This window comes from Trichoderma harzianum, assembly GCF_003025095.1.
Source record: "Trichoderma harzianum CBS 226.95 unplaced genomic scaffold M431scaffold_21, whole genome shotgun sequence".
In the NCBI taxonomy this organism is placed as follows: domain Eukaryota; kingdom Fungi; phylum Ascomycota; class Sordariomycetes; order Hypocreales; family Hypocreaceae; genus Trichoderma; species Trichoderma harzianum.
Window position 1 is genome coordinate 315,027 of NW_020209269.1, and position 25,543 is coordinate 340,569.

The 25,543-nt window shown below is 51.2% G+C and overlaps 8 protein-coding genes across 8 annotated transcripts; 3 read left to right on the top strand and 5 right to left on the bottom strand.

Moving 5' to 3' along the window:
* Positions 1-756: 756 nt before the first annotated feature.
* Positions 757-6,411, bottom strand: M431DRAFT_320586 (hypothetical protein). Its single transcript, XM_024914294.1, has 3 exons — positions 6,063-6,411; positions 1,481-5,958; positions 757-1,391 (listed from the first exon to the last, which is right to left on the bottom strand). Exons 1-3 carry the CDS (start codon positions 6,304-6,306, stop codon positions 849-851), a joined length of 5,265 nt encoding a protein of 1,754 aa, XP_024768715.1. The 5' UTR covers positions 6,307-6,411; the 3' UTR covers positions 757-848.
* On the top strand, positions 6,397-7,201 carry M431DRAFT_320600 (hypothetical protein). Its single transcript, XM_024914295.1, has one exon. It carries the CDS (start codon positions 6,517-6,519, stop codon positions 7,072-7,074), a length of 558 nt encoding a protein of 185 aa, XP_024768716.1. The 5' UTR covers positions 6,397-6,516; the 3' UTR covers positions 7,075-7,201.
* A 5,142-nt stretch (positions 7,202-12,343) lies between these two features.
* M431DRAFT_10447 (hypothetical protein) lies at positions 12,344-13,285 on the top strand (the record flags this gene model as incomplete). Its single annotated transcript, XM_024911549.1, has 1 exon — positions 12,344-13,285. One exon carries the CDS (start codon positions 12,344-12,346, stop codon positions 13,283-13,285), a length of 942 nt encoding a protein of 313 aa, XP_024768717.1.
* A 202-nt stretch (positions 13,286-13,487) lies between these two features.
* Positions 13,488-15,388, bottom strand: M431DRAFT_500699 (hypothetical protein; the record flags this gene model as incomplete). Its single annotated transcript, XM_024917940.1, has 3 exons — positions 13,488-14,018; positions 14,081-14,472; positions 14,554-15,388. The coding sequence occupies 3 exons, from the start codon at positions 15,386-15,388 to the stop codon at positions 13,488-13,490; spliced, it is 1,758 nt and encodes a 585-aa protein (XP_024768718.1).
* Positions 15,389-16,154: 766 nt separating this feature from the next.
* On the top strand, positions 16,155-19,024 carry M431DRAFT_513320 (hypothetical protein). The gene has a single exon (XM_024919997.1). It carries the CDS (start codon positions 16,307-16,309, stop codon positions 18,551-18,553), a length of 2,247 nt encoding a protein of 748 aa, XP_024768719.1. The 5' UTR covers positions 16,155-16,306; the 3' UTR covers positions 18,554-19,024.
* Positions 18,647-20,141, bottom strand: M431DRAFT_320641 (hypothetical protein). The gene is made up of 2 exons (XM_024914297.1): positions 19,061-20,141; positions 18,647-18,846 (listed from the first exon to the last, which is right to left on the bottom strand). The coding sequence occupies exon 1, from the start codon at positions 19,890-19,892 to the stop codon at positions 19,092-19,094; it is 801 nt and encodes a 266-aa protein (XP_024768720.1). The 5' UTR covers positions 19,893-20,141; the 3' UTR covers positions 18,647-18,846; positions 19,061-19,091.
* Position 20,142: 1 nt separating this feature from the next.
* Positions 20,143-20,494, bottom strand: M431DRAFT_320635 (hypothetical protein). The gene has a single exon (XM_024914296.1). It carries the CDS (start codon positions 20,407-20,409, stop codon positions 20,224-20,226), a length of 186 nt encoding a protein of 61 aa, XP_024768721.1. The 5' UTR covers positions 20,410-20,494; the 3' UTR covers positions 20,143-20,223.
* M431DRAFT_154608 (hypothetical protein) lies at positions 20,373-25,310 on the bottom strand. Its single transcript, XM_024912913.1, has 2 exons — positions 22,458-25,310; positions 20,373-22,403 (listed from the first exon to the last, which is right to left on the bottom strand). Exons 1-2 carry the CDS (start codon positions 25,180-25,182, stop codon positions 20,581-20,583), a joined length of 4,548 nt encoding a protein of 1,515 aa, XP_024768722.1. The 5' UTR covers positions 25,183-25,310; the 3' UTR covers positions 20,373-20,580.
* Positions 25,311-25,543: the final 233 nt, after the last annotated feature.

Below are 25,543 nucleotides of genomic sequence, written 5' to 3' on the forward strand. Positions count from 1 at the left end.
CACAGCCCGAACATAGACATCCATGCAGTCTCAGAAATAAGAAGCCCACAGTAGTGACAATAACACAATGATAAAAAAACCCCGTGCCACATTGGGGCGCATCTCACATTCAGCACTTCAAACAAGAAAAGCCATCTACAGAGTATACATATAATAATCTACAAGTTCCAATCCATCACATCAACTCCGAGTCTCATAACATGGCCATCAATCGAATCGACTCCATGCAAGTTCCCCCCCTTTCTCGTCGTGTTTTTACAGCTCTCCCCTCTCGGCGTTAAACAACAACTCGCACGAATCCAGTATCATCAAAATCGAATAATAACCACCTCGCCTACTCTATACAGTAGGACAAACCAGAAGAAAAGGTGTAAAAAAAAAAGGACAAATAAATAGAGTAAAACAACGCGCATCATGACATACAATTACGTCATTTAACACGGTGAAATGACATTGTAGTTTGCTCGCTCCAGAAAAAAAAACAAGAATAAAGTAGACGTTTCGAACAGAGGATGAAGAAAAAAGGTAAGAGGGTCACAATAACTCCTGGCTGCGCCGAATGAAACCAAATCAAGAAATAAAAACAAGCAGGCAATACCAAGAGATAAGATATCAATGCTTTTTTCTCCTCCGAGGCAAATGCACCGGATAGGAGAAAGAATCATGAGTCGGAGAGAAGAAATTCATGAAAAGTTGATAAGAATGAGGTCCCGTCAGAATGAAGCGTCAAGAAAATAACATCCAAAGCGAGTTGCTGTAAGGGGCAGAGAGTTCCTGCGAGGCGCAAAGAGTTGGGGTATAGTCCTGCAGTGCCCACATACAGCTACGTTTGTCCATGAGCGTCACGCTTAGAAGCAGTTCAGGCTGCCCTTCTTCTTCTTGTTCTTGCTGATGGCCTGCATTCTCTCCTCCAGCTGCTTTCGGGCTGCCTCTGCTGCCTGTCTCTTCTTTCGCTCCTCCTCTACCGCTTGCATGCTGTATCGGTTGTCCTGTGACTGGTCGGACGACTTCTCCTTCAGCTCCTTCACCTCAGCCTCGAGCTCTTGAGCACGCTTCTTCCAAGCGTCGCAGTCTGCCTTGACCTTCTTGGATTGCTTCTCCAGGTCGCCCAGAGCCTCTTCTAGAGTCTGAGTAAGTTGGCGCTCGGCGCTGAGGTGCTTCTCAATAGCACGAATGCGGGCTTCTTGATCCTCGGTGACTTGAGAAATGTTGAAGTTGTCCTTGCTTGGGGGGCGTGTCGAAGTAGGAGAGCTGGGCGCACCGTTGGGCAGAGGTGGCAGAGGGACGGAAGGAGGTGGCGATGGTAGAGAGTTGTGTGAGGAGCTCTTGCGGATTGTCGAGTTGGAGTTGGATCGCTTGACGTCTCCATTGGCCATTTCGTTGTACTTGATCTGTTCATCAATGGTTAGCTAGGTTCACACATAACATGACTCACAGCCCTCGACATAATGAGAGGAGGTGGAGGCGGGTGACGACTTACTTGGAGGGCAGCATATTCTTCGCGGACGGTTTCAAGCTCGGTTTGAAGCTTGATTCGAGAGGACAACGCCTCGTCAAGCTGGGCGTTACGCTCAGACTGCAGCGAGCTCAGGCGGTTATTGGTCACCTGCACCTCATCAAAGTTGTGCTGCAGCTGTTCTTCGAGCTCTTCGATGAGACGAGAGTTCTTCTTGTTGCGGCCATCGAGGTCTTCCACCTTGGCCTTGACGGCAGCAAGCTGGTCCACCAGAGGACCAGCCTTGGCTTCTGTGCCGCCAGGAAGCAGGCCTGCAATCGCCGTCTTCACTCCCTCAAGATCCCGGACGAGTGATTCATTGATGTTTGATAGCTCCGTGACATGAGATGTAAGCTCTCCCATCTTCTTGCGCTCTGATTCAACGGCATTTTGGTTGGCGACGAGAGCCTCAATACGCTCGCCCAACTTCTCCAGTGGCATCTCTGCACCAAAGACAGCGGCGATTTGAGTCGCAACTCTTGTCAGTTCATCCCTTGACTGAGCAAGGTCTGTTTCCAGCCTGAAAGTGGCTTCTGAGTGCTCAGTCATGAGCACCTCCACCTGCTTCTCATAGCTAGTCTGTTCGTGGTCCTTCAGTTCAGCAAGTTCTCGGGCGTGGCTCTGCTTGAGCGCGTCCATCTCTTCCTGGTGCGCTTTTGTGGCATCTTCGTGGCCAGCAATCAGCTCCTCAAGCTTGGCGGAAAGCTCCTGGTGGCGGGCGGTTGTCTCAGCCGTAACAGAGCTGTGGATCTTGGACATGTCGTCCATTGCCGCTCGAGCCGAGAGATGAAGAGACTCAAGCTCTGCCACCTTGGCGTTGTTGCTGCTGATAACAGCCTTGTACTCGTCGATTTCTTGGCGTAGGAACTCAATGAGCTCTTGTTGCTTGACAACTTCTTTCTTGGCCTCTTCAGCATCAGCATCCTTTTCGGCGGCGGCTCGGGATTGAGATTCGGCCAGCTGGGCGTTGGCAGCATCGACCTGGGCCTCCAGCTGTTGGATGGTCGCCTGCATCTCCTTCTCGGTGCTTCTCATAGATACCAGAGCAGCGTGATGCTTGTTCTCCCAGCCAGCCAGCTCTGCCTGCAGCGTAGACACTCTTTCATTGTATGGAACGTCGGCCTCTTCTTCGTCAGTCGGCATGAACTCTCGGGTAGGAGTAGATGCGACAGACTTGCGGAGGACCTCGACTTCGCTCGTCAATTCCCGCTCACGCACAGCATGGGCCTCACGAAGATCGTAGAGTTGCCTCTCGCTCTGCTCAAGCTGGCCTCGGAGGGTTGCGACCATCGACATGTCAACGGGTGAGGCTTTCAAGCTAGAGCGCTCACGCGCCAGGCCCGAGATGATGGCCATTTTGCTCTCCATCTCCTTCTTGGCCGCAGCAACATCGGACTCCAGCTCTTGGATTCGTTCACTGCGAGATTGAAGCTCGTGCATGGCTGAGTTGAGGTTCAGCTCAAATGACTGCATTGTCTCCGGCCTTCCTTCAAAGTTTTCAGCTGCAAGATTTCTCAAGTAGACGAATGATCGCTGAGCACGATCCACGCCAAGAAGGTTCTGGCTCGACTTTCGGCGGATCACGCGGGGGCCGTTGTCGACAGTTCGGGCCTTGGTAACTTCGGTCTTGAGCTCTTCGACCATATCCAAGGTCTCGTTGTGCTTGAGTTCCAGCTGAGCGTATTTCATGGCCAGTTCCCTTTCGGCGTTTTCTTTTTCCTCAGCCAGGACCCTGAGTCTCTCAAGCTCCATGGCAAGCTGTTCATTTTGCTCGCTCCTGTCAGCCTGTTCGTATTGCTCGGCAGGCACCTGGATTTCGGCATCGTCATGCTGAACAAAGAATTCAAACTGCTGAGCCTCCTGAGCCTGAACTTGCTCAATATGCTCAACGTGCTCCTTGGGTTCGACCACCTCCTTAGACTCGACGAGCTCCACAGGCTCAGCCAACTCCTTATGCTCGACCTGCGCTTTCAGCTCAATTGGTTCCTTCAGCTCAACTGGCTGTACATGCTCATGTTCGGCCACGTGCTCGGTCTTCTCGACATGCTCGGGCTGCTCTTTCGACTCGGGCTGTTCGGGCTGCTCGACATGTTCAGTCTGCTCCTCCAGCTCGTCCTGTCCATGCTGCTCATGCAGCTCGACATGTTGTGCGAGCTCTCTGGTCAGATCTTCAACTGACGCTGCGGGCTTAGCAGTAGCCGTATCGTCTTCAGATTCCAGATCAAGGTGTGTGGTATCAGCCGTAATGGGCGAGTCCATGACTGACGAAAGCTCAGAGGAGAGCGATCGGTGGGCCGAAGATCGGATATCATCCTTGGCGTAGCTTGTCTGAACAGACTGGAATGACTCGGGGCGAGTCTCGGTGGCGGCGTCGACGGAAATGATGGAATGGCGGAGTCGATCAGGGTAGCGAGCTTCGTCAATAGTATCCTGGAGCTCTGACATCTTTCGCATCGCCTCTTCGTACTTGGCATGCAGTCTACCATAGTCATGAACGGTAGTCTCGTGCTCAGTTCGAAGGTCGAAGAGCTCTCGGGTGACCAACTCCAGCTTGTCTGCCACGAATTTGGACTGTGCAAAGGCCTGGTTTGTAGCTGCATCATCGACGGGCTGGTTGTCGGAAGCTTTTGGCACAGAATCACCGGCAATGACAGCATCCTCATCGTTCTCCACAACAGGGGCGAGCTTTGATGTTGCTTCTTCGGTTTCATTCTGCTGATCTTTGTCTTGGGCCAGTTGGTGGTCATGGCCGTCTGCGGACTCCGCCTTCGTGCTATCGTCTGAGTCGCGCAATTTAGACTCGTCAACATGGTCAAGTTCGTGAAGCAAAGCATCCAGCTTGCCTAGACTTCGCTGTCTCTCGATAACTTGCTCAAGACGCTCAATTTCTCGCTGCATAAGTTCAGCGTCCTGATCCGCCTCGGCAAGTCGCTCCTCCAGCGTTGAAATGTAATCTTCAGAAGCAGACTCGTTCTCACGGATGCGGGAAATCTCTTTGCGCAACTCAACAATAATGGCCGAGTTCTTCTCTTCACCGGTGCTGTGGCCATCTAGCTTAGCCTCCAAGTCATGGAGGTAGCTTTCGGTGCTGGCTTCGCGGTCCATGAGCTTCTGAATACGAGACTGCAACTGGGAGTTGATAGTCTCGACATAGGCACACTTGGTTTCTTTCTCGAGAAGGTTTGTTTCCGTGTTCGACAAGGTGGTTCGTGTCTTGGACAAGGACTGTTCGAGCGTCTGGATAGTCTTTTCGTATTCGAGAACAACCTGTTCAACCGACTGAGCAAATGAGTTTGAGCGGTTCAAGCGATCCGTTGCATTTTCTTCCTGGAGTTCGTCCAACTGGAGATGGTGCTGGTGCTCGCTTTCTCGGGCCTTGGCCATTTCTGCGATCAGGCGAGCATGGCGGTTGTTCAGGGTGCCATAATTTTCCTGGAGATCAAGCAGTTGGTTCTGAAGCTCTGCTTCCCGTTCGTTTTGTCTCTCTGGTCTTTCGCTAGACCTGTTGGCGCTACGGGGAGGGAGGTCGCCTTGTCCATTGGCACTGCGGATTTGCTCGCGCAAAAAGGCCACCTCGGCCTTGAGCCGCTCAATGATGGCATTCTTATCCCCTTCTTCGACCTGCTGGATTCGAGGCTTGGACTGGATCGCGCGGGCGCGCTGTGCATATTGAACGGTGTTGAGCGTCTCGCTAAGATGGAATTCCGGCGGCGTAACGCAAGCAATCATGTAGGTAATTGCGTTGCCACCGAGCGAGTCCTGCAGGAGTCGTGTGAGTTTGGAATCGCGGTAAGAGACGTGGGCGCCCGCGTTTCGCGACGAAAGCTGGCTGATGACTTTTCCCAGGGCAGCCAATCCGGCGTTGATGGATATTCCTTCCTTTGCACGCTCGCCCTGAGCACCCGTGTTCTTCAGTCTTTCACTACCGGCCAAATCGACAAAGTGCAGCTTGCTATCGGTGGTGACGGAGATGTCCTGGCCACTCATAGCTTCCAGGGGCATGGAGTGGCGCTTGTCGGAATTTGAAAACTTGCTCTTGCGCTGGACCAAGTTGAGGGAGAAGACGGCGTGGGATCGGGAGGATTTGGCGTTGATGGCAGTAGCATCGGTCTGGCGAATGGAGGAGCCAAAGGCGAGGGCGTTGAGAAGGTCGTCGACGCAGGTAATGTCGACCTGGTGCAGGCCTGTGAGAATGATATTGCCCTTGACATCTTCTCGGATTGCAACTGAGGTTCGGTCATTTAGTGGCGTGGTATCGGCAACCAGAAGATCTCGGAGGGTCTCGTTGTAAATTTCGACATAGGTGGCCGTCAATGCCCAGTTTCGGTCGCCCAGGTTGTTTTGCTGGCCATATCCTCGAGGAGATCTGAAGCTACTAGCGCTCTTCATTGTGCCATTATTCACAACTCCTTTCTGTACATCCAGCTTTTCGAACAGGGCAGCGGCTGCTCGCGGGATAACACCTAGATGAGAGCACAATGAATTAGCCACGCAAGATGACGAGCGCAATGCAGTTTGCGCATAGGATCTGCTGCTGTTAGTAGACAGGCAAAAAGAAGTACCATACCCATATCGTCTGGATTTTCTGTCGCACTTGCTGTGCCCATGGTGTATGATTTGCCAGCACCAGACTGGCCGTAGGCAAGAAGAGAGACATTGTATCCTTGGGTGAAGGCGTTGATGCTGTCTGTCAAGTACTCCCAGATGCCATCTTGCATAACATCCGGGCCAAAGACGCGATCGAAGACAAAGAGTTTGCGTCCTTGGGGAGAATCGATAGACAGGCTCGTGTTGGACGTGACGTGCACCATAGGGCGCTGGAAGCGCTGCGGTATCAGGTCATATCCTGGATCTTCTGGATTCAACGCCGGTCGCACTCTGACGGCTGCGAAAGTGAAGGTAAAATGGTCATGTCAGCTCATCAAAAATCATGAAATCAGCACTAGCCCGGGAGACGTCGAAGTTCACGAGACAGTGTACCAACGTCTTTGGAGGGTTTGGTGCTTGGAAAGAGGGCGAAAATGCGTACCGACACGGACAGCCGTCCGATTGTCCTCATCAGAGGCTCTGCTCTCGCCGCCTTGCTTGCTGTTCATACTCAACCGACTGGTGCTCCTTGGTTGAGGACGAGTAGCAATCGCGCTCAGGGGACGCTGAAGCTTATGCGCTGGCGATGGCGAGTCCGGCGGAGAAGTGGCCATGGCGGAAGATGCGAAGCGAAGCGGAGCCAGATGTCACCGAGGCAGCGAAGCTCCAGTCGCTCCAGTCCAAAATACCTGTTCTCAGGTAGGGGCCCGTGTCGACGGCGCGCACAAGCCGGCGCAAACGCGCACAAGCGACAGCAGGTGAATGACCCAGGCCGCGAACACGAGCAGCGCTGGAACGGGGAAAACGAGCGAATTGGGAAAGAAATTGAGGCGAGGGAAAAAGAGTGTGCTAACGATAGTCCTGAGGGGGGGGAGGAAAAGGAACGACGATGGTCAGAGACAGAGACGGAGGATCAACGAACGGTTTCTCAAGAGAACCGTGCCGATCGTTGCTCGCTACCAGAACAAGCAGTAGTCGTAATAGTTTGCTGATTCTCTTTTTTCTTTCTTTTTTCGTCCCTCTCTCTCTGTCTTGTGGTCTCTCTCCCCTTGTCTTTGCTATGATCCAATATGTGCGCCTCACTGGCCGGTGGAGACGGGATGCCGGTGCATGAACTCGTACTGGTAGAGATACAAGACTGTATGCGGGTGCGTATGTACAGTACACGTGTGGTGTGTGTGTGTATGTCGGACAGAGCTACTGGAAGCTGAATAGTCGGGATGTGCGTATGTACGAGTACAGGCAATGCATGGCCAGGCTGGCACTGATTCGACGGCCGGCTTCGTGGGGATATTGCGGTTGCACGATGAGTGGTCGCGATGGGGGTCTCGGGGGGTCCTTGTTCGCCTATCAAACAGGCATGTCAGAGCTGGGTATGGCGATGGAGACGGCAGGGCCCTTGAACGGGTGGATTTGGCTATCCCGTACCTAATTAAACAAAGACGCCAGACCTTGCAAATGGGCTGGACTGGGGCGAGAATTGATGAATGGATGCTGCTCGCACGATGGCAATTCTCCAGCACGGTAAGATACCTTGGCACAGGCAGGATTGGATTGGCCCAGCTCAGTGTCCTTGCAGAACAGAACGAGACGAGACAAGAGAATGAATGACGGGGCGGGATCGTGCCTGCGAAGGTGGAGTGAAGAAGACGAGACGTGTGGTGTTTTTCGACCCGATATTAAAAGGGGGGAGAAGCTGGTGTTTGCTAGCTAGGGGGGAATATTCGATAGACTGAGGCGAGGTCGGTCGAAGAGGGGAAAAAACACCCGACAGGTAGCTACTTAGTGGTGTTTAGCACCTACAGCCAGCAGTTCCAGAGCACCAGACCATTGACGGTAGCTGCCTCCAGCTGCTAAAAGCGATGGACGAGCCCCTAAAATGCGCACATCATCTCAACTCCATGTCCCCTAACCTAGGGAAACTAACAACAACGTGCACCTAATCAATTAAATCGTGGCAAGGCTCTGCCCAATCCAGTCCAGACACCTGCACACAGCGCAAATTGTCACAAACCCCTAAAAAGCCACCGCGAAATAGCTCGCAAAAGGAGGATTGGTAAGGCAGCGCCCCGTGCTACGCTCGTTGGTACCGGTACCTCGACAGCAGCGCGATTTCAGCGCCTCGAGCACCCAGACACAGAGGCAAATCGGTACGGCCAGGTACTTGCAGCATCGTCCAGAACCCCTGAAATTGCCAGCGCCCGCCTGTGCCTAAAACAGCCAAGAGCCAGGGGATCCCAGCGCTAAGCGGAATGCTCTAGTCCTATTGAGGCCCCGGCTCGCACTAGCCACCTGCCAAGCCACCGCAGGCCCTGAGCAGCTCGCCTGTGATCGGAGAGAAAAGAGGACATTCTGTGGCTGTTTGGCCCTGATCCATCATCGATCCATTTGCACAAAAACGAGCTTCTAGTTCTTGCTTGTGCCTGAGCTTTTTCTTTCTTTGGCTTAGCAGCCTCGCAGCCGGGTCCATGGGCAACAGGGGCGTGAGTACCTGGACTTGTGCGAGTGCTGGAGCTCCGTACCGCTACGGCGTCACAGGTACCTGCCGGCGCTCCGTGCTCCGTCAAAATCCGAAACAACAAGCAACAGAAACCAATTGAAGGCTTTTTTCACTCTCTCTTCCGCTCTCTCTCTCTCTCTATCTATCTCTCTCTCCCCTGTCTGTCCATCCGTTACCCAAGTCTGGCTGGCCCGTGGAGTCTGGAAATTAGGACATGGCGATAACCGAAGAAAAACGAACGGGAAAAAAAAGTGTCCGTTGTCCTTCTCCACGATGCGGCCACATGCGCGCGCGATTGACAAAGAAAAGGTCGTACAAGGCTGACTGATGATGTGAAGCTGAGTCCGCAGTGGGACACGAGTCGACGGGATGGCATGTGCTAGCGTGTGATTGCTATTCTTTAGTCGACAATCGGTCATTTCATTTCCCTTGCTTTTGGGATCCGTTCCGTTCCTTGATTCCTCGACGGCGTGGAACAAGCTTCATGTTCCCTTCTTCACTCGACCTAATGCAACGGGCCTTGATATCTCTCAGCTCAACCACCATCAACCCCTGCGGACTGGCTGTCCCTACTACAGAAATGGCGTTTGACAGGTCAAATTATCCCCCAAAGCTTTGGGCACCCAATATCTGTAGTCGCTGCCGATTGCTGCACATGTCTCACCCACCCAGTGGCCGTATTGGAGCTGTGCTTGGCCCCAAAGCTCCGCACAACAACCTCGCCTCGTCTGCAAGTGCGGACGGAGCACGGATTACATGGTGGTGAATAAGATGAGGAACCAGACAAGGGTGGCGGGCCAGTTGCTCTCATTTGCTGGCTGCTTGCTACTCCCACTTCCGCCGCTGCCGTCATTCATCCATTCATTTTTGCCGCCTTTGTGCTCGTCGAGAGTGTCTCTGGTGTTATATTACTCGTACACTATATGCATCCTGCACGCCGTTTCACATAGGCGCCCTTTGTCATGCGAAAAGCGCCACGCTCCGTTGGTCAATCCAATCACCCATCAACAAATGGCAGCAACACGCGTATCGTATCCGATGTTTGGCACCTAATCTACAGGCACATGTATGCAGCATTGCACTGCACCGTGTTGATTATCACGGGGCCTTGCCTTGCAGGAATTGCTCGTCACATCATCACCATTTAGTAAACGGTCAGCGTTTTGCAAGCAACTAACCATAACGCCGACCACATGTCGATCTTCGCCGCGCCAGGCATTGCAGGCCCAGGGGTCAACATCACGATGCCTGTCGTGTGCTCCGTAGAGTCCGTATGGGGATATATTTTCGGACTACACAATCACAATCAACTCGTACAGAGTCCGCCACCTACATCTGCCGTAAATTAATTCCATCACGCTTACATGACAAATACTCGCCGGCAAAAGGCGAGTAAATGCTGTAGCTACTACATGTACGAGTTGGCAGTGCGACATGCATCGTCGGCTAGTGGTGAGAGAGATCGTATGCCTAGATCTTCGGTTAGTTTTTGTACATGCATCTGTCTTGGGAGGCGTTGTGCTACCCTGTACCATGATGGGATTTTGCAACTGATGGGTAAAAGATGTTGCCAAAAGAAAAGAAAAGAGTCAAATTCAAGTAAGACTAAAGCGACGAGTTTGTCCTCTATACAAGCGCAGTAATAGATGCAAATCTCTTTCGTGATTCGTATTTGGAGCTCAATCTTGGGGTGAACCCTTGAACGCCTGGGTAAATGAAGATCGGTATCACCGTTGTAAGATGCGGATACCACCACAGACTAGATGTAATTAGCCTCATTGCTATTAGTAGGTACATATACTCCGTACACAAGCAATTGGACCTCCACAGGGAATTGGACAGCTGATCCAATCGCCATTTGTCAGAATGGAGATGCCAGACAGATCGGGCTGGGCGGAGATTGGGTCCTCGAGAAAGCATTTTCGCCAAGCGTCGAAATGTCTCAGATGAATCGAGGCTCGCAAATACTACAATGACATGTGAATATGTGCACGGCCAAAGAGACAGGCAATTTGTATTACGTAGGTAGAGAAGATATTGGATGATTTCAGATGACCTGGGAGTCGTTTTCGTTGGCTCACCGGTTTACTCGACAGCCACTTCTTCGCTCAATGCGAGCAGTAGTAGGACTTCAAGTCTCATGTCATCAGTCCGCCATACGCTGCGCAACATGGCTGTATTTTCCAATGAGGTAACTCGGATTAGCCAGCCTCTTCCAGATTGTAACATGCCATGATTCCAATTTTTGAAGAATGATCTTGTGTATTAAAAGCCAATAATAGATCGGCACCATGCTGTTTTGAAGCTCGAGGGGATGATTAGTGCGAGCACTGGTAGAGTTAAGACGCTGTATGCATGTATGCATGTGCTTAACAACCATTCCTCTCAGGTCATCGGTACTTCTCGCTGCGGAGAGAAATTACCTGTTCAAAGGAACTGCAAGTGAATGAATGCACTCCAATAGGGATTTGGATACATATTAGTCAATTAATGATGAATGAGTGAATGAACGTCTTTCCCATTTGTCTCTCCACAACGACAAAAATGAGGCGCTGTCCATATAAAGAATGTCACGAATCCTTTCAGGCGATGGGCCACCTAGCACGATGGCAACAAGCTTCCAATCTCAAAAAGTGGCTGTATCTCTATTGTTGAAAAGAACTGGGATCTGAGAAGAAATTCATTTGGTGCTGTTTTAAAGTAGTACCTAGGTAGGGAAGTCAATTCACTCTTAGACCATGACTGCTGTTACCCGAGAACGATGGACCAGTTGGGCGAGCTTGTTAACAATCAAGGGTGACCAAAAACCTGGAGCAGCCTATTGCATCACCAAAAAGGCGGACTTGTGTTTTGCGTTCAGAAAACTCATAAGAAGCCTACGATCTATTGTCGATTGCCTGGATTATTTACCCAACCAACAAAACAACATGGAAACTTTGAGGTATCTATACGGTGGTGTATCCAACCTCCAGGTCAGCTATATCAGCCTACATGTACCTACGTGTGTCCGGCGCCCCATGCCCAAATTTACTAGGCAGTAGTAGATGTTGTAGAAAAATACCAATGTCAAAACAAGGCAGGCAGAAAGACATCTACTTAGTAAGAAGAGCACTAGACATGTTTTTAGTATCAAACTCAGTATCAGTAGAGTAGTTATCTGTATAAATCTACTAGAGCTACTTTCTTTAGCCAACACGCCTATATCTTAGTCTGTACGATAGACTTACCGTCTTCATCACCATTTGAACAGTTATAATATCTAGAATCGGGAGCCTTATGACAGTGTTCGGCTAGCATTTGTTCTAGGATAGGGCACATCGAACTCACGGTTATGCGCTGCTATTAGGGATACAAGTGAACCAGATGAAATTCCCTGCGTTGGATATCGAACCGTACTGCTATCTCGTCATACAAGTGAGGCTTCTGGCAAACGATGACTTGGTTGAACAGATCAAGTCAAAGAGCTCAGATATTACAATTGGAGGAAGACGACAAGGAATGGCATTTTTCGAAGTCGGGTACTACTGGAAAAGAGCGACTACTATAAAAAAGCCAAATCTAGTATCTGAATTTAATGTGCAGTCGAGAATCGAGGTTGTCATGATAAACTTTGCCAACTGGCAGCCAAAAGTGCTGCCACCTGGCACTTGCCGACGCGTCCACTCGCGTCGCCTTTCTACAAGAACCCCAAAACTTCTTGTCTCGAAGAACAACTTTTCCTCTTCCACCTCTCGAGACAGGATCAACAACCAACGCCCACGATGGCGCCCAACCTTGTCACTCACCCAAACCCCTGCCCCAACCCAAACATCCCCCCCTTACGCTTGGAGACTGAAGACATTCCCATCGCCAAGAATCATCCTCAGTACGACCACGCCCTCGCTGCCATCACGGCGTACTGGCGCCAAGCAACAAACATGGCGCTCTCCGATCAACAGGAATACCGCGAGCTCGTGGCTTCGTCGGCGTTTATTGTTCCCAAATCAGCGAAAGGCGCGCCGAGCCAGCACAAGCTGTACAAAGCCATCAAGAATAACCCAACCTGGGCGCGATACGTTATGTTTAATGCCATCTATGGCAAAGTCAAGTCTGTGGCAGAGCATGTGAAGACGGTACATGGCTCTGATGTGATGAAAAACTTGTTCAACGAATACTGCAAGCACCATCCCTGGCAAGAGCGTCTCAAGAAGCGTCGAAGCGACTCGATCGCTGAAGGTCAACCTCCGAGTAAGAAGCATGCTGAAGCCCCTGCTTCGTCCAACTCGGTGGTCGGTTTTTCTGGAAAGGTAGCAATCAAGAATGAACTTTCAGAGTCAAAGAGTCAAGATCTTCACGGATTCGCCAAGGTAGATCAAAAGCCCATGATGGCGCCTGTGTCGAACGAGAACAAGCTCGCCCTACATCAACGGAGCGACTCTCCTCTTTTTGCTCGGGGCATCAAGACACTGTCCCAGAAAGCGGCAGAGACCGACAGAGCAGACGAGATACTGCGCGAACTCATTCTCATTCGAGAGAATCAAGTCAAGCAGACTGAGAAGGCGGACCAAATACTACGCGAACTCGCGCTCATTCGCGAGCATCAAACCAAGGAGGCTGAGAAGAAGGGAAAGGCTATGGCGAGGGTGGAGGGCTCCATTGCCGAGCTCACTTCCCGTGTCAAGGTCGTAGAGGATGTCCAACTGCTGCTGCAGAAGAATCCATGATGGCGTTCTTTTGAACATGGGCAGATGAGCAGAACACAAGGGGGATATTGGCTGGGGGAATGCGGCGTGATAGGACTATTCACCTAGACTTCAGTGAGTCTGAGTCTGATATGTAGTGCCTGATTAACACGACCTCTATTGGCTGAAGAGACCAACTCTCTTTTCTAATTCATTGTGTTTATCTCTCTATCGGTATTTTATCTCACTCCGCAACCACTTCTTGCATCAAGTCTTCTGGCCATCTAGCTGCATCCGTCCCATTTCCACGAGTTCCAACATTGTATCGCAAGTCAACCACGCCGCCCCAATCAGCAACTCCCTTCACCGCACGAAACACCTTGTCTCCAAGCACACTCGGTGAGCGTCGGTCCTCGAAGAACTCCGGGCGCAATATCCTCTTACTTGCCGGTCCAGTTTTGAGCCTCTTGACCGTTTCTGGCGCCGAGATGCCGTTGTTGTGCCAGTAGCGGTAGACTGGCCTGCCGTGCTCAGCCCACACCTTGTCAAAGACTTGAGTGGGATACGTGCCCACTGAACGGATAAGCCATGTGCTGTAGTAATTGAGGGAGAGATCGATGCAGTAAGATCCGCCTCGCTCAGCACGACGCAGCAGGGCGATGAGGACTGCGCAAGAACCAGCAACGCCGCTGCAATAATCGCTGTGAGGGAAGATGGGCGTGACGGGTTCATCATTTCCCATAGCTTGGCCAAAAGAATAACTAAGGCCGGTATTCTAAACACGAAAATATTAGATTCGACGACAAACAAGGGGAGAAAGGGACGGCAAAAACTTACAGCGTCAGCAACTTGCTGCCATCCGCTTCGGTCCTTCCATGAGCCATGCCAGCCGTATGAGTTTTCTCGCACATGAATGATTCCCTTGGCTCGGTTCTCACACATTTTAATGATGCCCTCTTCACCAAAGCCGTATTTGTCGAGAGCACCGGGTCGGTAGCCCTGGACGACGACATCGGCCTCCTGGATGAGCTGCTTGAGCTTCTGTCGACCACTCTCCTCTCGGAGATCGATGCTGCAGTTCCATTTCCCCCAGCTGAGATCAGCTTGAAGAGATACGACATCTGGCAAATGGGGTGCTGTGCAGCGCATTACGCTGGCTCCTAGTTCCGCTAGGGATCTGGTAATACTGGGCCCAGCGATGATTCTTGTAAGATCAACGACTTTGATGCCTATTGTTTTTTGAATCATATTAGCCAACCATTGTATAACTTCAAAGAAGAGAGAGTAAGCAAATTGAATGCCCGACTAACCGGCGAGTGGCCTAGAAACACCAGATTGAGACTCGGGCGTTTCCCACCAGCAAGGCTCTTGCAGCTTGTTCGCAGTCTCACGAATTTCCCAAAGCCCAACATGCGCATTGGCCTTGCCGTGCTTTGAGTTCAGGAACTCATCCACAGTGTAGCAGATGGTACCAGCTTGACGCGTCTCATCCGTGATTTGCTGCAGGGTCTGGCTGTCAATCTTGCCAAACGCTTCATTAAACGGCTTTACGGCATCCTCATAAACATTTGTATCCTCATCGGCTTCGGCTTTCAGACCAACATTGAGGAGCACCGGTGTAGGATTCAGCGACCCGTGGGCTTGGAAGAAACGACCGTCGGCGCACTTGTAGATGTTGGTTGCCAGGTTGCGGTGAGTAGAAGCATTCATGCGATGCTTGTCACAGCTAGGAAAGTATTTGAACAGGTTCGCGTTTGCCTGGCGGAGGTTGTTGGGGCTGATATTCTCCCCCGAAGGATCAATAGTCCAGAGGAGAGTAGAAAAGATGAAGAGACTGGCATGGTCGGTGTTGATGGTGACACGGTGAGGCTCAAGGCCATAACGACGCTGGAGAATCACGTCCACCAACGCTGCTTCGAGTGCCTTTAAAGATGATATAGCCTCTGCAAGTCTCCAGTTGACGGGAAGAGACGGACTGTCGGAGCCGGTGAAGACGATGTTTGTGCTTTTCTTGAGTACTTCAGCGGGGAGGTCTTTGGCTATGAGGGGATTCGAAATGATGCCCTTGTCGTATACTTGATTTGCAGCCACAGGGACCGAATATGTATTGGCATCATCACCAACAATGGTTTCTGTAGCCGTCATGTTGAAGAGGTTGTGCTTATGTCGGCACCCGGTGACTCTCTGTGCTATGTAACGAACTTTGATCTTGGGAAACAGGTTACGGTTCATTTTCGAGGAGAAAAAGAAGAAGAAGAGAACAATTCTCTGCCATAGTGGTTTTCTTCTATATATATTCTGTTTTACTCTAGGAACCATCATAATCGTCATCTCATTGAAAAGACAAGGCATCAATATCGGCTTCTCGGGGCGCAGTCCGCAAACCGCGGAGAGCCTTCCGAAGACATGTCCATACCACCCACAGCGGATCTACGACAGGCTAAGGCCATTAGGGAGTTGAAATCCGAAAAGTAGACAGAAACAGGGCATTTTTCGGAAAGCCGGCGGATTTACGAGCCATGAAGGCTTGGAAGAGTGAGAGAGTCAATCGGTTGAGGGGGATGATGACGAACAGCGGCATGTTTATAACTTCAGGCTCATTTAGTCGGAAGCTGCAATATTCGGACAAAAAGCCGCATCACTAATGATCACCAAGCTATTTGTGAGCCCAAAGGTCGGTGGAACAAGATATTGTAAGCACGCCGGCTCAGGTACTAATGCAATCGATTCAATTCGTTTGGATGAATCGCCAGTGACATTCCGAAAGAGACATTCCGAAAGAAACATTCTGCGGGGAATTAAGACAGATTACCTAATCTTAACTGCTGTTGATTTGAAACACGTGACTTGGCGGATTCAACGCGAGACTGAGAGTCGCGTTTCCTTGTCTGGAGCTCGCGGTAGTTAAGAAGATTGTCGGATTAACAAACTTGAACCCTGCAACTTGGATGACATGAGCATGGGCATGAGCATGTGAGATGGCACGGCATCGCAGCCTCGCCGGCTTCAGCCTCGAATAACCAGCCGATTAACAAACCAGAAATTGCTGCTGCTGCTGCTGCAATGGCTCCTCATGTGATTGATCTGATCTCTTCAAGCCCTCCGTTGCCAGCCAGTCTTGGGCCACCAGCAACAGAAGCAGCAGAAGCAGCAGCAGCTTATTCCTCACCGTCACTGCCACTGTCGATAATTGCGACTGATGGAGACCGAAATCAACGCAGACGGCCTCATTCACCGCAACTGTTTGTTTCCTCCGAATTCGACTTTGCCTTTGACATCACCGACAATGAACCTGCCCGCCAGGATACCAGAAACGCAAAGCGGCCGAGAATCTCCAAATCACCACCTCGTTCACCATCTCGTATGCCTGCCAATCCTCCTCGAGCAGCTCCGCCTCCTTTTCTCAGCACCACCAATAACAGGCCGAGCCGATTGGAATTCGACCCAATCGAATTCACGAGCTCCATCGACCCAGACACTCCCATAGTTCAGCACAACGCCAACAATGCCGGTTCACGTTTCGCTCAGCCTCAGCCCGCACAGACAAACAAGGCGCATCCGGAGATATCCTTGAACTCTGATCCCTTTGCCAGCTCCCCTCCTCCAACAAGTCTTGTTGCTCCAGAAGAACGAGCAAAGAAACGCAAGACTACGACCATCATAACTGACGAATTCTCCGATCCCTTTGCAAGCTCTCCGCTTCCTCCGGTTCTGGCTCCTCCTCCTCCGCGTGAGCCTCACAAGCCAAAAGAACAACCAGAGTCACTGTGTCAGAAAGTCAACGTTGACGAGTTCTCGGATCCGTTTACCAGTTCACAAGATTTCAACCTTCTTCTGCCTATCAATGCCTCCACCCCTCGCAGAGCGGCATCTGTAGAGATTGTTGATTACTCTCGGAGACAGAAGCACTGGGATCCGATTTCCAGTTCTGCTCCAGAGAAAACCCCACGAGTGTCGTCACCGAAGAAAGCGACCACTGCCGGACCAGCTGTCATTAACATCGACTCGGATTCGTCAGGTACATCCGAGGATGAGTTTCCAGACATTGCCGATTTCAACGCCTCTCATCCCAGGCCCCGTCCTCGCTCTCCCATTCGCCGCTCTCGTAGTGACATTGTCTCCTCACGGAGTAGCAGACCCAAACAATCAGCTACAAGCACGATAGCTGCAAGAACAGCAGAGCAGCGAGCCCGTGATAAGGAGGCTCAAGCAGCTGCCAAAGCCGTCGAAAAAGAGCGAAAACGGCAAGAGAAAGAACAGCTCAAAGAGGCCAAAGCTCTAGAAAAGGAGCGCGCTGCTGCACTGGCAGAGGTGAACAAAGTTCGCACAGACAAAAAGGTTTCGACGCCGGAAATGATTCTCATCATGCCATCAAGCGTAAATGAAGGACTAAAAGTACAATTGGAGACGCTGTTGGACGGGTTAAGCGTAGAATATACCACCCGGGAGAGTCCCATTGGCAACGCTTTCAAGTGGGCTAGAAAGGTCCGGAGCCGTTTCGATGATGAGATGGGCCGCTGGGAACCGATCCCGCTACAGATCAAGTCCGAGAAGCACGTACTGATACTGCTCACGGCAGATGAGTTTGTTGACATGGCCGTCAGTGACTCTGTAGACTCCAACGTTTCTCGAACAAAGAGGCACTTTCCCGGCCACGAATTGATATACCTTGTCGAAGGAATTAACCTCTGGGTGAGGAAGAATCGCAACATCCGAAATCGCAGATTCACATCTGGCGTGCGCGCACAAGAACAGCCGGATTCCGAAGCAAGAGCAACAGCAGCATCGACCACACCCGCTCCCCGTAGACGCCGTAACAACGCTGCTGTCGAGGAGTACATTTCCGAAGACATTGTCGAAGACGCAATGCTACGGCTGCAAGTCGAGCATGACGTTCTAATCCATCACACAGCAGTGCCGTTGGAAACTGCGCAATGGATCGTCGCCTTTACGCAGCACATATCGACCATTCCGTACAAGAAGATGCGGGACAAGATGACCTCTGCGGCGGGCTTCTGCATGGAGAGCGGACAGGTTCGCACTGGCGACGATGCGCGCGATACGTACGTTCGCTTGCTGCAGGAGATTGCGCGCGTTACGGCACCGATTGCCTATGGAATCGTCTCGGAGTTTGGTACTGTGAGCGAGCTTGTTAGGGGGCTTGAGGAGGGAGGACCGTTGAGGCTGGAGAATGTGCGGAAGAGTGCGAACAAAGATGGTGCAGTTTCGGATAGAGCGGTGGGACAGGCTGTGAGCAGGAGAATACACAAGGTCTTTACGGGGAGGGATGAGATGAGTACGGATGTATGATTTATGATGAGACGCAGGATTTTGGTCCTCTTTTTTTTTTGTGTCGCGATGATTTTAGTAGACGTGGACATAGGAATATTCCATGTATAGGATAGTTTACCTCTCAAGAGGGTTGAGGATGGCACAGGTATACAACACCATGAGAACAATTTACGATTCAAAGACCCAAGTCACAGGCAAGCATGCATGAAGGATCAAGGTACAAGAAAAAAAGAAGGTAGAGGTATCAAAGAGGTATCATATTCTATTTGTCTATCTATTTGTATCGATTCATCAAGTTTCATGCGTTTCATGTGAGATCTAATCGTGTCCAAGTTAGCAAAAGGACACACACCATGATGCGCAAACATGAAAAGTGTTGAGAGGTGAATTGTCAGACAGCGGTTGGACAAAATATTTTCCACATTGTGTTTTTCAGAACAGGTCTGTGAGTTATTTGTTGTATCATCACAAAATGATGTGTAGGGCAGCAAAAGATGCAAAGAAAAAAAAAGAAATACATACCATTGCAAAACAGAATGACTGGGTAAGCGCCGCATTACCCAGCACTCATATCATGGCTCTTGCGCTTCTTCGAGCCCGGCACAAAAAACGATGTCAGAGTGCGTTGTTTCTCGTCAAAGGCGGCGCTGCCAATGCCCCCGCGGGTCTTTTTCAAGTCCCTGAGATGAACGGTGCAGTTGACGCGACTGACGTGCAGGATCAACGGCAGCGACTTGTCCTCATCTGCCACGGCCTCGGTCATGGACACGGTGCATTCGAGGAAGCCGGTGTTGTCCCAGAAGGGAGGGGAGATGAGGGAGCTGGCGGCACTGGGGTTTGGGTCGACCGTGATGCCGCCTCGGCTGACGCGGGCGCAGAGCTCACGGTAGAGGACGCCGAGGATGATGCCATGGGAGACGATGGCGCATGTCGATGGACTTCCGTCAATGTGAGCGCTGAGGAGCGGAAGCAGGTGCTCGTCGAGAAAGGCGTCGACCCTCGCCTTCATCGACTCGGCCGTCTCGGAATCCGGCGCGCGGCCTCTCGAGTCTCCAAACTTCATGCCTTCATCACTTCCAAAGTCCTTTTCCCGCAGCTCGGAAAGCTCGACGACCGGAATGTCCCGGGAGCAGACACGCCTCTGCTCCGCCGCAATCGCCTCGGCCGTCTTCACCGCGCGCTGGAGATCCGACGAGAAGATGAACTTCAATGCCAGCTTCTCTTCCTCGGCCAGGTGCGTGGCCAGCCTGCGGATTTGCAGCACGCCGTGCGAAGTCAGCGCCGAATCCCGCGACCCGGCGTAGATGCCAGCAACGTTGTCGACCGTCTCGCCATGGCGGATCAGGAAGAGGTGCATCTTTGAGCGAACACAATGAACGAGCAGCGGTGGAGCGAACAGCTCCGCGTCATGGAGGCGAGGACGGTGCTGCGGGTGCCATGTGTAGACGCCCAAGAGGTTTGTTTGAGGGGGGGAGAGAGCGCCGAGGAGGACGGAGCGGAAAGAGAATGGAGAGAAGAGAAGAGAAAAGGAAAAAAGCGAGAGGCTGAGTTGGGAGAAAAAGTTTTCCTTTCATATCGGAGAGAATTGGGGCCTCTGATTAGGGCATATGTTTGGTGGGGGGAGATGCTCGGATAGTTGCATGGCGGGTTTTGATTGGCAGTGGAAATGCCGCTAAGGGGGGTTTATGTTACCCCTCTAATGCAACAAACATAAATCTTGCATTTAACGAGCATTGGGGAGCTTGAGGTAGCTGGTAGAAAGTGGCACAAGAAGAGATTTTGCAAGAGATATAGAATTTAATCTCTGAGAAGAAGAGAAGAATAATTAAGTAGATTAATATTTGTAAAGATGAGAAGAGTTCTGTTTCTCGCATACAGACGCGCCATTCGTACAGCTGCCTACTCAATTGCCAATCCTCCTCCAGCAGAGAAGCTTACCCTGAAGATGAGAAAAGCTTCATGCAATTCTAACAAGAATCCCAAAATACAGTCATCATCTGGGGGATATTGCTATATAGAAAAAAAAGACATTCATCTTGTTGTCATTAATCAGCTCGGTGGCTGTTCCTCCCCAGCTTCGTCATGACAATCTTGAACGGGTTCCTCGCAGAAAACTTCAACCAAGTCGAGAAATACACAACCCCATAGTTGAACGCAATGAAGCCGCAGAAGATGCCAAAGTCCCTCCAAATATGGCTATACTCGACGCTGAAGCCCATGCCAAACTGATCTCCCGTTGCATATTGACAGAATTCACACAAGCCGTCTGCTGCCGTCTGCACATATCCACCAGACTGGTTGATGAACGAAGCAGTATAGCTTTCACACGTCTGGCCTGGCGGAGCACTGAACCGTGCAAACTCGCTGCTACTACACTGAACTGGATGATCGTGAATGGAGGCACCCAGAAAAGCTTCCAAAAGATAGTGAAAGGGGGAGAGCCAGTACATCCAGCTCCTCCAAAATGTCGGCAGCTGTCTCGGAGGCACAACAACACCGCAAAAACTGACCACAAAGAGGAAGAAGACGGGCACCAGCAAACTTGCCATCAGCTCGTTTGGCGCAAATGAGGCAATGGCCTGGCCAAAACTAATGTAATACAACTCAAACACCATCATCAGTAGAAAGGAGAAGCCGGACGTGAAGCCGGACACGCGCGTGCCAAAGATCCCCCACCACCAGCAGTTGAAGTAAATTGCGCCCGCTACAAGGCCGTATGGGATTTCGACGACGATGGCGGAGGTGACCCATGCTAGCCACGAGTAGATCTTGGCGTTGTTCTCGCGGGACTGGAACAGGTTGCGTGAATTGAGGAACACGGGTTGCAGCTGCTGGATCAGGGGCGGCGAGATGGTGAGAGTCATAAAGATTGAGAAGAGCCGGCTCTGATACGCGATTGTAGAGTAGCCAAGACGCCAAAAGGTGAAGCAGTTGAATAGTCCGGTCAGGATGTGCAGCATAAATTTGCCCACAATGTAGTTTGGAGCTCGCCAGTACGAGACAAAGGCTCGTTTGACCACTAGAGTTGTCTGCAGTGACAGCGGTGCGGCGTATTCGCGGTCGTCTTTGAGGTTCTTGGATAATTCGACTTTCTGCCGTGCCGAGATCATGTCTTGAATTTCACGAGAGCGCTCATCATGTTCTGGTGATGCCGCCCATACATCGCCCCAGTCCTGGCCGTGATAATTTGGATCGCCTGCGCCAATGGCATCCAGCATGTATTCAGCGGGATTCGCATTAGGAGGGCATCTATGGGCGCCGTTGGATTCGAAATATCTGATCAGAGGCTGGCTGTCTTTGCCCAGTGGTCCGTGGTACACGACTCTTCCTCCGTTCTTGAGTAACAGGAGCTCGTCAAAGTGTTCGAAAAGCACCGCCGATGGCTGGTGAATGGTGCACAAGACTGCTTGACCGGCATCGGCTAGCTTTCGCAAGAATCGCACAATGTTGAACGCCGCTCCAGAGTCAAGACCAGAGGTGGGCTCGTCGAGGAACATGAGCAGTTCGGGCTTGGACGCCAGCTCAACTCCAATGGTTAACCGCTTTCGTTGCTCTTGGTCCAGACCCTGGCCAATCTTGCCAATGGTGGCGCCAGCAATATCTTTCATCTCAAGGAGGTCGATGATGGTTTCGCAATACGCGAGCTTCTCCGCCTTTGGGACCTCGTGTGGTTGTCTTAGTAGAGCAGAAAACTGCAGGGCTTCACGCACTGTTGACGTGGGTTCGTGAATGTCCATCTGTTCGGCAAATCCTGTGGCCCTCTGGAAGGACTTGGGTAGAGGTCGGCCGTCAACAAGAAACTCGCCATTGACTGTCCCGAAGCGGAGGCGTTGTGCCAAGGCGTTGAGGAGCGTCGTCTTTCCCGCACCTGTTGCGAATGTCAGTAAATGTCATCGCTATACTATTCTTACTTAAGACATACCTGATGCGCCCATGAGAGCCGTGAGTTTTCCAGGTCGGACAAAGCCCTGGACATCTTGAAGAAGCTTCTTTTCGCCCTTTTGGTACGGAATGGTGTAGTTGATGTTGCGAAACGTAAAAACAGTTTCGTTCTTGGCAATTTCAGGACCGTCGCCGGTTGAATCGCTGTTCTCAAGCTCCTTCTCTTGGACCATGGCTGGAGTGATGTGAGATACAACTCCAGACTCCTCATCCGTCTTCTTCTTCTCCTGACCCCTGCCACCAGTCTCTATAGACGTCTCCACAGCTTTTGGTACTTGACCTCTCTTGAACATGGTGATTGCTCCTCCACCGGCATTCGGCTTCATAATTTCCATCCCAACCGCCGTCATAAAGACAAAGAAGATGAAAAAGGCCCAGAGAAACCCAAAGTTGCGCCATAGATGTGCTCTAGTGTACGAAAAGGCAGATTTAATGTAAGTTGCACCGTCGACAGTCGTCTGACCCGGTTGGCTACCCGCAAGAGTACAAGACTGAAATTGCGGTGATGTCCCCGGCCCTTGGGGTACTAGATACGGACTCACACACTCGAGTTGCAGACCCGTGAATTCATTCGACATGAGACATTCAAATCCGTAAAAGATCCAGTTTATCCATCGAAGCCAGGAAAACCAAGGGTGCATTTGAGAGGGAGGGATCAAGTATCCTGTGTACACAATCAAAATTTGCACCGCAACTCCAGTCACTCGTGTCGCCTCGTCGAGAGTCGGGCACCAGGCCGCCAGGCACCGGAAGAATGCATATGTAACCATGGTAACTAGCCATAATATGAGAGTGGCGATGAAATACTGCGATGCTGTTCGAGCTAGATGCGACATAAAGTATATGATGGTGTTGAACAGGACGATTTGTATGAACACCAGAGGGATATCCACGACAGTCTGCGCAACCGCGTACGCCGCTGGCCGATAGAATGAAAATGATTTATGTTTGAGCATGATGGGCTTCGAGGTAAATGCTGCTGTCATTTCTGCCAGCGCAAGTAAAGCATTGAAGAGCAACAGAAAGAATAGCGTTCCTCCCCTTGGGAACGCCCCAGCTGCAGTTTCAGGGAGGTTATAGAACAAGCTGCCCACAATGAGGCCCTGGAACAAGAGACCACCCCATTTTCCAAAGAGAGATGCTGAATCTCCTATCATGATGAGGAACTGACGTTTTGTGCAGGCAATGACTTGCTGATGAAAGGCTAGAGTATAGTTGTGTTCTATTTTCTTGCGATGTGCCACTTCCCGCTCTTCGGCTTGGGTGTGGAGTTCTTTCTCAAAAGCTTCCATGTCTGCGATATTCTCGCGATAAATCTCGCTCTTCCGGTATGCATTGAAGAACTCATCGGGAGATCGTGGGATGCGCTGCTCCCAGCCGGGGCGACTACTGCGTTCATGCTGGTCGCTGACGGATGTCAAGAAGTCGGCCGTCGTCCAACGCTCGGGACAGTCGAAGCCCAGATCCAAGAAGTATTTCTTTGCTTTTTCTGAGGGCCCAAAATACAGACACTTGCCGCCGTCAATGAGTAGCACCTTATCCACTAGCTCATATAGAGACTCTCCGGCTTGGTAGAGTGACACCGAGGTTGAGATTTTGCCCATGTTTGTCATTGCTCGAATGGCCCTCACATATTCCAGTGCTGTGCTTGCGTCTAAGCCTTTACTTGAGTTATCCCAGCCTTGCACAGAGGCGCGGGTGATCATGGCCTCTGCGATACTAACACGTTTTCTCTCGCCGCCGGAAACACCGCGGATAAATTCATTGCCAACTTTGGTCCCAAGAGTGTGTTCGATCCAAAAGAGTTTTGTGACGACGCGAAGGAATTCCTTGATATACGATGAACGGCTTTCTCCTTCGAGTCGCGCCTCTTTGCCTGGTGTGCGCGTCTGAAGAGCAAAAGACAGGGTTCTTTTCACCGTCAGAGTTGCGTAGTGTAAGTCATCCTCAGGGTTGTAAATGACTTCGCCGCGAAAATGCTTGGCTATCTCTTTGGCGTCCGTCCCGCCATACTTGACGTCTCCTTCCACAGCTTCAAAGCCATACCGCTGGTTGCAGAACGCTTTGAGGAAAGTCGAACATCCAGACCCAGGACGCCCCAAAACGAGCAGAAGCTCACCAGGTCTGACACAGCCGTCAAAGTGGCTAATCAGCTCTCTTATTGGTGGCTTGGCCTGGGCAGCTTTGCGGCCGCCCCTGATGAGATTCCTAATTTTTCTAGGAAGGCCCAGGAATATGTCGCCGACGGTTGGTTGAAGACTTGCACCGAGGCCGACTCCTTTGACGGTTAGATCGCGGAAGATGACGCCGCTGTGTCGCAGATTCTCTTCTGAGTTTTGTTCTTGTCTAGCATGGCCAAACATGCGCGACATGAGACGTTCTATCTCTGCCGAGTCTTCCACTCCTTCTGTTCCAGAACCACCGCTGCCTGTTGTTCGGCGCCGGGACAATACGCGAAAGAGGTCATCTTCATTCTGAACGCTAACGTGACTTGGTATCCTTGATGTCACACGATGACCTGAAGTTGAAGAGCCATCGCTACTGGATGAGATCCGGCTACCGACAAGAGACGAGTCATCTTGTTCCTTTTTATCGGCACTCCGGCTGTTTTCATTAGGCAGGGTGGTTATTTCTTCGCCCGAAGAGGCTTGGGGTGGCCGACCGCCTGTTTCTTTGAGATCCATTGGATCTAGATCTTTACTCATTATTTATGTTATAGAGAGACGCAAATGAAAGATAATAACAAAGACCATGCCTATGGTGCAACAAGAGCTGTAGAGTTCCAATGCACGATCTGGAATCTCTGTCTCAAACCTCCATCCATCTATTCGACAGATCACTCCACCTTTTGCTTTTGGCTTGCTGGTTTGCCTGATTTTATCTGCCATGCTCGGACATCCTAGGAGTCCGGGAGAGGCTGAAAGAGTCCGATTTCACCGAATTATGGCGAGTCGATGACGATAGAGTTTCCGCTCAATCATCATTTTGGCGGAGACACTGTGCGCATACTTCCGATGTCCATACAAAAGCCGCGACAACATGTGAATACGCCACAGTAAGAGGTTG